General features: G+C 36.1%; 1 protein-coding gene across 1 annotated transcript in view; it reads left to right on the forward strand.

The window, feature by feature from the left end:
- Nucleotides 1-14416, forward strand: part of LOC132702584 (acetylcholine receptor subunit alpha-like) — a 115420-nt gene that overhangs the window by 32611 nt on the left and 68393 nt on the right. Inside the window, exon 4 of the mRNA XM_060671329.1 lies at nt 11140-11320. Within this exon, the coding sequence (XP_060527312.1) occupies nt 11140-11320 (181 nt within the window). The remainder of the gene's footprint in view (nt 1-11139; nt 11321-14416) is intronic.

The following is a 14416-nucleotide window of genomic DNA, read 5'->3' on the forward strand; positions in this document are numbered from 1 at the left end:
TCGGGATTGAGTGCATAAATTTATAACAATGTAATGCCCTTATATTTCAAATGGCACATCACCAGAAATAGTTCTACTTTCAAACAAATTTAGCCCTGGTCTGACGGTTAAGGCGTCTGACTAGAAATCAGATTCTCCATGGCAGCGTAGTTTCGAAACCTACCTGCTGCAAACGACCATTGTTTTGCTTGAAATATAATTTTTGTAATTAGCAGCTCAGCCAAGAAAATTTTGTCAATTATGTTGATTGAGTGCATAAATTTATAACAATATAATGCCCTTATATTTAAAATGGCACATCACCAGAAATAGTTCGACTTTCAAACAGATTTAGCCTTGGTCTCTCGGTTAAGGCGTCTGTCTAGAAATCAGATTCTCCATGGCAGCGTAGGTTCGAAACCCACCTACTGCAAACGGCCATTGTTTTGCTTGAAATATATATTTTTTAATTAACAGCTCAGCCCAGAAATTTTTATCAAATATGGGGTTATATATATATATATATATATATATATATATATATATATATATATATATATATATATATATATATATATATATATATATATATATATATATATATATATATATATAGGGCGACCATTCTAATGGACATAATATGTCATGTTGCGTTTAAAAATTATCCTCGTTCATTCTCGGTGTATCGCGATTCGCAATACCCCATTTTGCCGTGTAGCTTGAAACAATGCGAAACTCTTACGTGTATGAAACGCCGCTTACGTCCCCCGGGGGGGAAACGACCGTTCGGGGAAAGTGGTGCGCGTGCGATTTATGTTCTGGGAAATAAGCTCAGTACGTAGCAAATTGGAAATCAGGACGAGTGGGTCGAAGCGACTGAAACCAGCGACGGAGACAACTTAGTTAACTAAGGAGATAAAATACAAGGCGACGATAGTTTTTTGGTCAATTTATTTGTATGCATTTGGATGCACAAGAGAACTGAAAATGTAAGAGGGAATTAAATTTTGGCCCCTACGATGAATCCGCAAAATAGTCGCTTATAAGTTTTCCATGTGGGGCAAAAGTGGGATAGATGCCCCACTTTTTGTAAGCTGACTATAACTTTTTTTTTAAAGCACTATTCGAGTGAGTTAACTATTTGTAACAACTATAGCCCTTATACTTCAATGCATACCGTAGATTTGTAGATATTCGGCTCTAAAAAAACTTATTGTTTGAGGATAGACGCCTACTGTATGGGGCAGTTGTCCATGGCAAAATTTCGACATGAGTATAGACGCCCTACAATCGGATAGATGCCTCCGTAATAAAGAAAAAAATTCGTAGAAAATTAAATAAAATTTTTATTTGCTTTCTTAGTTGCAATAATATATTATAAGGTTTTCTTATCCAAATATACCGTAAAACTAAAGTAAATGGCACTTTCGTAGGAACAAATGGCTCAGTCTTTCAATCATTCTTTGGGTAGCAACTTAACAACGTCTATTAAAAATTATTTAAAACTTTACCGAACTAAATTTAGGAGTAATAAAACTTGAAACAAATCCGTCCCTTAGGACTTCTTTGGAAAAAAACAAAGCTTCTTTCTTAAAAAAAAACTAACAGTAATCGAAATTTTCAAACAATCAACAAATATAGAGATACTGTTTACTTTATCCAGGTTACTTATTCTTTGAATTCACTTTGGCCAGGTTAGCTTTTAGAGCTGCAAGCTTCTTCTTGTGTCCAAATCTATTACAGTAATCACCATATAGAGCGCAATCTTCGTGTAAACAGAGTTCACACATCAGGCACTGAATCCAGTCCGCCGTGGACTTGGTACTTGCATAGTCATCGAAACATTCTCTGCATTGAGTATTTTCTTTATCAGATTTAGTCTGGTCAGAATCTGAACTCTTGTTCACATTCAGAGCTAAACCTCGGTCTTTTCTTTTTGTTGATCAGGTTTATCGATCAAATCATTTTCAGTTAGTACTTTTAGCAACAATTCAAACATTTTGATTTAATCCTTGAGCCCTTGCAATAGACAAACCTTCTGCCTGGCGAATGCTGAGTTCTGGGTGTCGTTCAAGAAATGATTTGAGCCAGTGCTGACCAGCCATACGTGTCTCTTTGTTAAAAGAATTTTTCAAACCCAGTTTCTCGGCAAATTCAAAACCGAGTCTTCTTACATCCTGTCGTGTTGTGGGAAATCCTGCCTTTTCTAATTTTTGCATGTGCGCCACGAGACGTTTCTCGTTGTCAAAGTCCAGTGTGGGACGTTTTCCTGAAAAAGAAGAAATTTATAGGTACAGAAAAAAAACTGAGGATTCAAAAAGGACAAATATGAAAAAACAAACTAAGAAGACGGTGCCGAAATTGAATTTGATTAGGGCAATTTATTCCTCTGTTACTTACCCAAAGTAAGTTTTTCACAGCTTTTTTTAGCATATCGCCTCCTCAAAGTTCGAGATGGATTACCATAACGACGAGATATTTCATTTACACCGACTTGGCCTTTATCCATTTCCCCAAAAGCTTTGCAAAGGGCTTCTCCAGACCAAGCAGCACGAACGGGTGCCCCTATTTTCCTTTAAATTGAAAAGTAAATCGGAAGTTATAATTAAACCTAGTATAATAGATAAATGTAATAGTAATATAGAACAAATTAAAGTTATTAAGAGTAAAAATAAAAAGAACAATGTGACAGCGTTATTAGAAACTGATCTGCGGGACAAAGATAAACGATATCGTGGCAGTCAGAGTCTGTAGGGGTGCCTTAAAGCCACTGATTGAGTATTATGAGATCTGACCATTGCAGTGTCAAAAAGGGGACAAGAATTGATATTTTTTGAAGCCTGATAAATCGTAGGAAATTGGGAAACAATTAGTGGCGGTTTTGAAGCTTATTTTTATTTTCAAAGACGCGTTAGAAAAACCATCAAAAACAAAATACTACCTCAATGAATTAACTGTGTTTTAGATGGATTGTGGATTAGTGAATTTTGAGAAATTATACTGCACTAATATTAAGAATTGAGATAGCTGTTTACATTACAATTGAATGAATCAATCAATCAAATCTTTTTTTTTGTATACGTTTTCGAAATCCGAAACTTGGAATTCATTGATACCCTGCTACTTGTAGTTTTTTTTTTCAAAAAAATAATAAATTCGAATTAAAAAAAAAAATGCACAACCTGTGGTATTTTCATCCAAAAGAAATCCAAATCGAAGAATTTTCATCTCCGACCGTTGACGGACGCGTGTCGCCTGCCCGGTCATCTAAATTAATCGTCTCATTACGGTAATTACCGTAATACAATAATAGTCCTGCTGACGACAATCGGATCATTAGGTGCCACGCAAATAAACCCAATAATCCCGGAATCATAATAGGTCGTTATTGGGGACGCGGAAGATTTCGCCCCCTTCATGGGAATTTAACACGCATCCTCCATTACGGGATCGATGGGATCTTCTACTTTATTATAGGTCCGCACATATTTTCGCATACATTTCGGAAAATGAGACGTCATCGCCGCTCGAACGTCCATTAGTCTTCCTTATTGTTTGTCATTAGTTAGCCGAAAGGGAAATCGTTCGTCGGTCAGTTACGTAGCTCTTTATCTAAGGGATGATATATAATAAAAACCGATAATCTAACTCTGGTTGTTTATTAATGATGTAAATCAATTCGTTACGTCTGCCGTAATGTTGGAATAGTCAATGTCAGACTGTCATTCGCTTTGAAACCTGAACTATTCATTCTATGCATGTAATGAATATTAGGCATTCCAGGAGAGTAAGTGACTAACGATTTATGCATAAATCTTCTTACTGCAGGAATATATATATTTAGATTAAGACTGATCTGCCTCCGACTGTATATTGTAACATTGTTCCTCACTCGTTGTAAAGAAATCTACAATGAACCTGAAAATGTGAACTTAAATCCCCACTTCTTGTTGGTTTCAAGCAGATTCCAGTCAAAATAAGTTTTTTGGCAATTCCGAAATCTATATTAAACCTACAGATATGAACTGAACACCCCTCTTTCTGGAACAAACTATTGGTTTTTCTGCTTAGTTTTAAACAGATTACAGGCAGTGCTTTTCGACCTCATATTGTTACGAACACAGTACCAAAACTGCAGATAGCAGCCCAAGACCTTAAATTCTGACTCAAAGAGTTGCTGTCTTTGTCAAAATCAAAATCGCCAATTATTCTACCGAAATCTATATTAAACCTGCGCAGATATGAAGTTAAAACTTCATTTTCTGGGACAGATTGTTAGTTTCTCTTCTTGGTTTCAAACAGGTAAAAACTGCTTTTTGACCCCATATTGTTACGAGAACAGCATCAAACCTGCAGATAGCACCCTAAAACCACGCTTTCTGGCTCATATAGTTGCCTTCCCTTGTCCATTTCGATTATATTCTAGTCAATATCGACTTTTTCCCCAGTTCATGTGAAGAAGTCTACAGTAAACCTGCAGATATGAACTTAAACCCAATCTTTCTGGGATAAATAATTGATAGTTCTTCATGGTATCATGCAGATTCCAATGAAAATCAGCTTTTTGGCAATTTATTATAACGAAATCAATATTTAACTTTCAGATGTGAACTTATAACCCCTCTTTCTGGGACAAATGGTTGGTTATTGTTATTAAAAAATCTTACTTTCTGGCTCAATTAGTTGCCTGTCTTTGTCGATTTTGATTAGGTTCTAGCCGGTTTTTGTAGCCACTTATTGTATCGAAACCTATATTAAACCTGCGCATATATGAACTTAAAACCCCACTTGGACAAATGGTTAGTTTTTCTTCTTGATTTTCAATACATTACAGGCAAAAATGCTTTACATTTTCTGGCTCAGATAGTTACTCATCCTTGTCCATTTCGATTACGTTCTAGTCAATATCGGTTTTTTCCCCACTTATTGTATAGAAATCTACAATAAACCTGCCGATATGAACTTGAAACCCCTATTTCTGGGACGAATGGTTGGTTTTTCTTCTTGATATCGAACAGGTTACAGTCAAAAACGGGTTTTCTGCTCCAAATTGTTACCAAAACACCATGAAACCTGCAGATATCAACCTAAAACCTCCCTTTCTGGCTCAAATAGGCGCCGTAAAAATATCTAGATAAAAAAGTGTTGCTTTTTTACTAGAAATTCAGAGCTTTTTAATGAGTTTGAACATAAAATTTGCGGCGCTTTTCAAAAGTTTAGGGTGCAGCTTGCATACTGTCAAACGTTGACTTCAGTTATGGTTAATTTATCTCTATTTTCTAGCTTACATTGCTATATTATATAAAACTTTGTAAAATGGTGCATACTTTCGAAATAAATCTTATAAGGTCGAGTGTGCTGTACGGCACTGCTTTATATGAAGAATGTCGCCCATAACCCGCTCCTGCGTTTTGAAACAATCGAAGCCGTATACGATTTCCGAGATACTCCGCTTAATCGACAACCACGTAAACAAATCAGTGGGGGATGAACAGGCGGATATTTCATCCCCCCCTCCACCGCGTATCACCCGGATAAGATACATTTGGGCATTAACGGTTCGTCGGAGAACCGGTTATCCGATCGCATCTATCAAACCGTCGTCGGCTTGGAAATTCCCATTTTTTAATACGCGGCAAAAGTTTTCCGGCTCCCGGAAAATCGAAATTTCTTCTCCCGGAATTTTAAGCTCTCCGGTATACGGGAGGAAATTGGGTTCAAATCGACGCGACGATTGCGATTTTAATTAAATTTTCTCTCGTCTGATATTTTAGTCTAGACAGCTCGCTACGGCCAGGCCTTAGTTAAATAATACACTCAAGTTTTTCTGTGTACGTGCCCTATAGAGGTAAGAAAGTTCCCGGGCTATGAAACTTGGGTAGCGGTGGTTTTTGCAGGTGGTAAATGTAAATTGTGGTGTCTTAACTTTAGTATAGTATAAAACTTATTTTTCATATATTTTATTAGTGACAATCTCAGCAGTCGTCAGGCACTTAATACAGTTGCAATTCCCTGAAAGACACCCTTAAAGTAGGGTTAATTTTATTTGTACCTTAGTTATAGTATAAAAGCTGAATGTCATGTATGTTACTTAGAGAACTATAAAATGATATTTTCTCAGTCGCCAGCTAGTTTCGATAGTTCCCCTATATTGGCAGACACGTGAAACATCTATTGTGGATACGGGGTGTGTTCAAAAAGTAAGGTGTCTTTTAAGTTTTATGAAAAAGTATTTATTTATTCATAAGAATGAATGTTGTCCGTTTCAAAGTAACCCCCCCACCCCCCAACCTAGATATAATATATGTATTTGAGCCATCCTCGAAGCACTTCTGGTAAGCACTTTCTGGTATAGCCTTGAGTTTTTTCAGCTATTTTTTCTGTATCTCCTCAATTGTTCCAGACCATCTTCTTTTCATCCGGTGAATATGGTGGCTGAAGCGAGAATGTGATTTTGTTTTTGGCCAAAAAGTTAGCCACGAGCAACGATGCGTGAGCAGGTGCATTATGAGTTGTTTATTTCTCTTTATTGACCGTACAACCTTGTGGTAAGAATTCTTAATGTACTAAATTACTATAATCAAAGAAAAGCAAGCAAAACCTTGACATTTGATCGAACTTGACGTGCTTTTCTTGGTCTTGGTGATTCTGAGTTCTGCCACTGCGACGACTGGGCATTGGTTTCAACGTCATCCCCATATGCCCATGATTGGTTACCAGTTTCAGCATATCAGGATCATCATTGACGTCGTCTAACAGCTCTTGAGCGATTCTCCTTCGACGGTGCTTTTGTCCAATATTAAAAAGTTTCGGAACAAATTTAGCCGCTACACGTTCTATGCCAAAAATTTCAGAAAAAATTGCATGCCACGAGCCAATAGATATGCCGACGACTTCAGTCACTTCTCTAGTAGTGATTCGAAGATTTTTCAACACCATTTGTTTCAGTTCTTCAACTCGGTCTTCACTTATTGACGTACTGAAACGTCCAGAGCGAGGATCATTATCGGTATCTTCTCGGCCATCTTGGAACAGCTTGTACCACTTATAAACTTTTTGTTTTTGCTCAACATTTCAAGTATTTTCCAGCGCTGTATTCCATTTTTTACACAAAATTTTATGTATATTCCATGTTCAATTTTTTTGACAGCAGAAAATCGCCTAGTACACAAAACACGTCTGACGCTTCTGTCTCACCAGAAAGATGTAAAGGTGCACATTGGCTGATAGTGTGATGATATGTTAGGGAAATTTATTATTTTTATTTTTATTATTTATTTATTTATTTAGCGCTTGGCTATTTACATAGGCAAGTAAAATTTGCATAAACAAAGTAAGTAAGTCTCTTCTTGAACACTCTTGGGTAAGGCGCGCCCTTAATATTATCCGGCAGTTCATTAAAATTACAAACACCATCGTAGAATAGAGTTTTCTGTAAATTTGTTGTTTTTATCATAGAAACATTGAAGTGCTGATTGGAACGTATATTATATTGATAAAAGTTTGATCTTTTTTCCAACCATAATTTAAGATAGCCTGGTTGGTGATCGCGCGCAATTCCATAAACCAACATTAAACTTGCTCTTCTAATGAACTGCCCGATATTTAGCCAATTTAGCTGGTCTAACATACTCTTTATAGGAGTATATCTATCACAGTTCAGGATGAACCCTATTTTGTTGTAACTATAACTTATTTAAATCTTCTTTTGTACAAGATGTAAGCAACGAACAAACATATGAAAAATAAGGCAAAATTATACTATTATACACTAATATCCTAGTCCACTGCGATAAAAACCGCGATACACGGTTAAAGAACCCTATTTTCTTACCAATTTTTTTGCATAGATATTCAACATGATACTAAAGCATAATTGTGGATCCAAGATCACCCCTAAATATTTAATTTCGGAAGCAAACTCAATTTTATTACCCTGTATATCCACAGAATACCCCGAAATAATTTTTGACAGTTAACCTTAGAACCGATAAGCATACACTTGGTTTTGGGGCTACTTAATTTCAGTTTATTTTGACACAGCCATTCGTAGAAATACTGCATTTGGGTGTTCAGTTTGGTAGCTACTTCTTTGCAATCGTTTCCAGAGACTGAAATAAGCGCGTCATCAGCAAATAAGTTAAAAAACACGATTTCCTGCGGCACCCCCCATCTGCTATCCCTATAACTAGAAACATTATAATTAATTTTAGTCTGGTGAGATCTATCACATTAAAAGTTCTTTATCCATTCTAGTGCAGAGTCTGTAATACCATATAAACCTAATTTTGTAATAAGAATGTCCCTGTCATTAGTCTCAAATGCACGTTTAAAATCTACAAAAACACTCAGAATTAGTTTTGATTCATTCATATCTTGCGGCCACAATGCACATATATATTGCAACGCAGATTCGCACGAGTGTTTGCTGCTGAAACCAGACTGTCCACTGTAGAGTAGGCAGTTCCGCTCCAGGTAGTCCCTCAACTGCCCACACACTATCATTTCCAGGATTTAATCCGCTACAGGCAGCAAATTAATTGGTCGAAAATCACCAGGTGTTTTCGGTTTTGACACTTTAGGCATGGGCACTATGATGCTTGTTTTTAGTTTATCAGGGATTTTTCCGGCACTTAAAGACGCATTCACCAAATATAACAACGGATAACCTATTACATAAAATAAATCCTTGACGAGCTTATTATTTAGAACAAAGTCACTTGTACTTCTATTTCGATTCTCCGATATCGTTATTTTTTTAAAGCAAGACAAGCTACAGCTGACCATGTCACACTTAGAGTGCCATTGCTTCTTTTCTATACTCTCTGCTATTTCATTTAAGCTATCGGCATAAAAGTTATTCATGTTTTCTTCTTCTTTGTCATTGTAATGTCCAAAATCAATATTGGTAAAGTCTGCTTGTTTATTTCTATTTCCAACAAGTCCTTTTAATGTGTACCAACATAACATTTCAAAAATGACCTTACTTTTTGAACACACCTCGCAACTAACCAATAGAAGAAGTAAAAACTTTGACCGGTCCTTGGACCTACCCAGGTACGTTTTTTACGCGGTCGTCTCATATAGACTACCTGTGCGGTAAATGTCTTTTCAGGTTTTTGTCCTGAGACAACTGTGACGTCCCATCTCGCAAAGCACTCTCCGTATAGTTTATTTTGCATTGGTTCACAGCGTCTTATCATATGGGCTACTATTATGTTCGGGTTCTTGGGGGTGTTCCGCCGTCCAGCCATTGCCGCCGAATATTCAAAAAATTAAAAATAGTTACGTTACCATGTATGTTTATTCTCCAATCTTTAGTTGAAATCTACTCAAATTTGCCTCTCTTTCCGACTCATGCTGGCCATCACCGCTACATAACCCGAAAAGCCGACAATATCATAACATTATGATCGAGGTTGTGCAGACGTTTCGCCAAAATCTCACTTGGCATCTTCAATGCTCGCGCACCGAAAACACTTCGAATACTGAGTGAGTGTTCGAAGCGTTTTCGGAGCGCGAGCATTGAAGATGCCAAGTGAGATTTTGGCGAAACGTCTGCAGGATTCATGTCGGAGTTCAACAAGCGAACGGATGATATCCCGGAATATAGTATATAATATATATATATATATATATATATATATATATATATATATATATATATATATATATATATATATATATATATATATATATATATATATATATATATATATATATATATATATATATATATATATATATATATATATATATATATATATATATATATATATATATATATATATATAGGTGTACTCTTCCTGACTTCAAAAAGACGTTTTTGTATTTATGAGTGGTCAATAAATGATTATTTATTTAACGCCTGGCCGTCGCGGGCTCTTGCTCAATTTTGGTACCCAGGTACGTTTTTAACCCGGTCGTCTCATATAGACTACCTGTGGTAAATGTCTTCTCAGGTTTTTGTCCTGAGACAACTGCGACGTTCCATCTCGCAAAGCACTCTCCGTATAATTTATTTTGCATTGGTTCACAGTGTCTTATCATATGGGCTACTATTATCTTCGGGTTCTTGGGGGTGTTCCGCCGTCCAGCCATTGCCGCCGAATATTCAAAAAATTGAAAATAGTTACGTTACCATGTATGTTTATTCTCCAATCTTTAGTTGAAATCTACTCAAATTTGCCTCTCTTTCCGACTCATGCTGGCCATCACCGCTACATAACCCGAAAATCCGACAATATCATAACATTATGATCGAGGTTGTGCAGACGTTTCGCCAAAATCTCACTTGGCATCTTCAATGCTCGCGCTCCGAAAACACTTCGAATACTGAGTGAGTGTTCGAAGTGTTTTCGGAGCGCGAGCATTGAAGATGCCAAGTGAGATTTTGGCGAAACGTCTGCAGGATTCAAGTCGGAGTTCAACAAGCGAACGGATGATATCCCGGAATATAGTATATATATATATATATATATATATATATATATATATATATATATATATATATATATATATATATATATATATATATATATATATATATATATATATATATATATATATATATATATATATATATATATATATATATATATATATATATATATATATATATATATATATATATATATATATATATATATATATATATATATATACATACATATATATAGGTGTACTCTTCCTGACTTCAAAAAGACGTTTTTGTATTTATGAGTGGTCAATAAATGATTATTTATTTAACGCCTGGCCGTCGCGGGCTCTTGCTCAATTTTGTTTAGCGATTTTGGATCGTTTTTTATTTGAGCCTTCCTAAATTTTCGGCGGTTCTCCACGCGACGTTGCCAGATTGCGGAAATATGCGTCGATAGCTGACAAAAACCAAAGCGTTCTAGATTTTGAAAAAAAAATTCAAGGAATTTTTTAGTTAATACATTTATGCTTTCTCTGACTCCGATATCCTTAAATCTGGCAACGCAGGCGTCCGGTTGAAATTCGCGATCATTCCTACACCTCCTCTCATCAGTTGCGCTGGTCAGCATCAATCATTTGGGCCACCCGGGCGGCAACCACCACACGCGGGAAATGGCGGCTCCACCACAATTTTCTCCCCGGCAACGCTTCCCCATTTGCGGTCATTTGTAAACCTTTTAGTGCTGATGGCAATTTTGAAGTGACCTTGGCGACCAAGGCCACGATCTACCATCAGGGGTTGGTCGAGTGGAAACCGCCCGCCATTTACAAATCCTCTTGCGAAATTGACGTCGAATATTTTCCGTTCGACGAGCAGACCTGCGTTTTGAAGTTCGGCAGCTGGACCTACGATGGTTTCAAGGTAAGTCGACAATGTCGGAGCGAGACCGCCGTCGGGAGGCGGTCGCAACCGTCTTTCTTTTCAGCCCGGATCGACATCCACGAGTGACTAGTTTACGAATATTTTACGGTCTTTTGTGCCGGGCATTCTGGTTGTCGTTTCTAATGCCTAATGACGCTATATGACGCTCAGCAGTGTGGTCAAAGTGACATTTTGATTATTGATTAGTTATGAGTCATGAGTGTGAGTTATTAGTTTTGATCGATGGTTGACCGTACTGCAGAAGTTTCAATGTTCATTGTGCTGGCTTTTGCTCGCAATTATGGAAGTTACCCGCCGACGGTAAAAAATTCGGGTTCGGTAGGTATTAAAGGACAGAACATTAAGGACGGAGAAACAACAATGACATTAAATATATACAATAAATTCATGGCTATTTCATCAAGGTAAATTATGGATTTGTTCTCTAATCTGTGTCTTTTAATTTCTTCAAGGCAATTAAATCTCCAACTGTGATTCCATTACCACTTGCCGTTTGTCTACTTTGCAATGGAGGGTGGCACGGCTTATATTGGTTTCAACTTCCTCAAGCTTCTTTTTCAATTTATCCAACGTATTCTTTTTACTTATCTTATTATTGTTGTTAAGCAAACCCATTAACAAAAAATTATTTTTACTTGACTGACAAAATATAACAATAGTAGTATCTTTTCTTAAGTTCTACATCCCCCGTACCCCGGGGAGATTATGAGATTGAAAATTTATAGATTCCCAACCAAACAAAAAAAATTGTTTGACGAGAGATGTCGCGCATTAATAGCTCTAGTTTTGGTCGCCAGATGTCAGCCTTAATGGGGGTAGGGGTTCATATCGCCGAGCGAGATTATTAGGTCGCCCAGGGAACGCGTAATCTATGTATGTAAATAAAACATAGGGTCGAAATCATTTGTAACTAACTGAAATAGGTTGTGAACAATGTGTATGAAACGTCAATTAGTGGAGGACTCATTAAACATGAGGCTTTAACAGAAACCTGTCTACTTAAACGCCATAGAAATAATGATCAGGACCTAATAAGAAGGAAACTATATTTTCTTTAACAACGCGAAGTTGTCTCTACCTTAAATAATCTGAAAAAGAAGCTAGAAGAAGATAAAACCAATATAAATACAAGCCGTGCCACCCTAATTAAATTGGATTAAAAAACAGTATGTATGCCATTTTACGGCTTCATTGTATGTTTAATCCCATGGAACATTAACGGAACTAAGGTCAGACCAGAAAATATTATTCTAACTGCAAGTCCCAGTGTTATAAATTTGATTAAAAATGTAATTAATAACACACCAATTGAGAGCTGAAAAAATTCTGTACAGCTCATTCTAAAAAGTGAGGACTCTTACATTTTTGTACAATACTTTAATAATGAAACAGAATTAGATTTAGACATTTATGTATTGTGTATAGATATTCCTAGCTATGAATTTATTGTGTATATTTAATGTCATTGTCTTTTATTAGTGTCATTTAAAAAGATTAAATCTTTGACATTCCGTCCCTTTTGTTCTGCCTACCGGAACTGAGTTTTGGGCCTGCCGCTGGCGGGTAACTTACACAATTGCGTAGAAAAGCCAGCACGATGAAGATTGAGACTGTAATTGGAGTTTCGAGCCTACTCCATTGAACTAAAATATTTGGGGCGACGCGACATTGCCTCTTTTATTGGTGACATATGAATTTACAACTATCATCCCATTATTTGCGTCTCATGTCTCATGGTCGCAGTTTTCGAAAGCCCCGTAAATTGACTGAACTAACTAAATACTACTAAACTAACGAAGTACACGAAAATTACTAAAATTTTATTTTTTAAAATTCCAAATTACAAAAGTTAATTAATTTTTTTTATTATATAGAATATTTTGATATCCCTATCTAATAAAGATTCCGAAATAATTACGCTAATTCTACAAGGCCGTTGTATTAACAATTAATTAATTAATAATTGCTCAATTATTCTATTGGGGTTTTGATATATAGCAAAGTTTCATGCCCAAATCATGAGTTGCAGTTCGCATGGATGCTTGGGGATATGCGGGCAAAACTTTGACCATGAGTGGTTGGAATTTGGAGTTGCCGCAACTCATTTTGTATGGGCACAAACTTTTTTCATTATTTTTTATTCATATAGGGATACATTTCGTTCAATCCCCTGAACGTTGTTGTTCCAATTTGCTGATGTGATTAAAAAGTATCTCAATCTCACATAGAGAATAAAATGGTCTATCAAAACTTTGTTTGAGTTATTTTAGTTTATTTTAAACTAATTATTAAGTAAAAAAATCATAAATTCAGGTTTTAAAACCTTGGAATTTCTCTTGAAATGGCATTTGAACAATTACTGTTAAACAACATGGCGTACTGTGACATATGACTTACCATTCTACATTGCATTCTACATTATTTTAAAGAAAACGTAAAACATTTTAGGACTAGATATAATTTACAGGACGGTATATTTGACATTTTTTAAAGAAACTGCTACTGCTTACAAATCTTCCGGATTCCTCATAGAAGAAGCCAACAGGATGATTGCCCAAACGTCAGCAAGTTTAGCAAGTTTGATTAATAAACCAGATTTGTAAGTAGCAAATTTTTGACTGTAGTATTAACCTTGGGCATGTACATACAACATTTCAAATTTCTATGGGTTCAAATTGTAGCTAGAGGTTTAGCAGTTAATTAAAAAAAAAAACATGGAAAATAATTAATATTTCGAAAACTACATTGCAAAGAATCTAAAAATGTAATAAAATATAAGCTATCCAAACGAAACACCAATTCAGGTTGCATTTGAGTAGCATACCTATTTGCAGGGTATGTGAACAGGAAGACGAGAGAGTAGGACAGACAAGTGCGAAAGTTCTAACCTCTCGTTTAGGTGTTTAGGTGTGTAGCCATATCTACCCTTAGGGTATTCAAGGAGACAACTCTTGGAGCTTTCATCTAGACTAGACGTGACGTAAAGCTGTGTCCTCTATTCTGTTATGTAAACTACCCTGCTTCAGTTACAGATACAGGGAAGGTATGTCATGTAAGACGACGATACTGTGATAT

This window comes from Cylas formicarius, unplaced genomic scaffold (genome assembly GCF_029955315.1).
Source record: "Cylas formicarius isolate icCylForm1 unplaced genomic scaffold, icCylForm1.1 PGA_scaffold_5__7_contigs__length_24384050, whole genome shotgun sequence".
NCBI classification, from domain to species: Eukaryota; Metazoa; Arthropoda; class Insecta; order Coleoptera; family Brentidae; genus Cylas; species Cylas formicarius.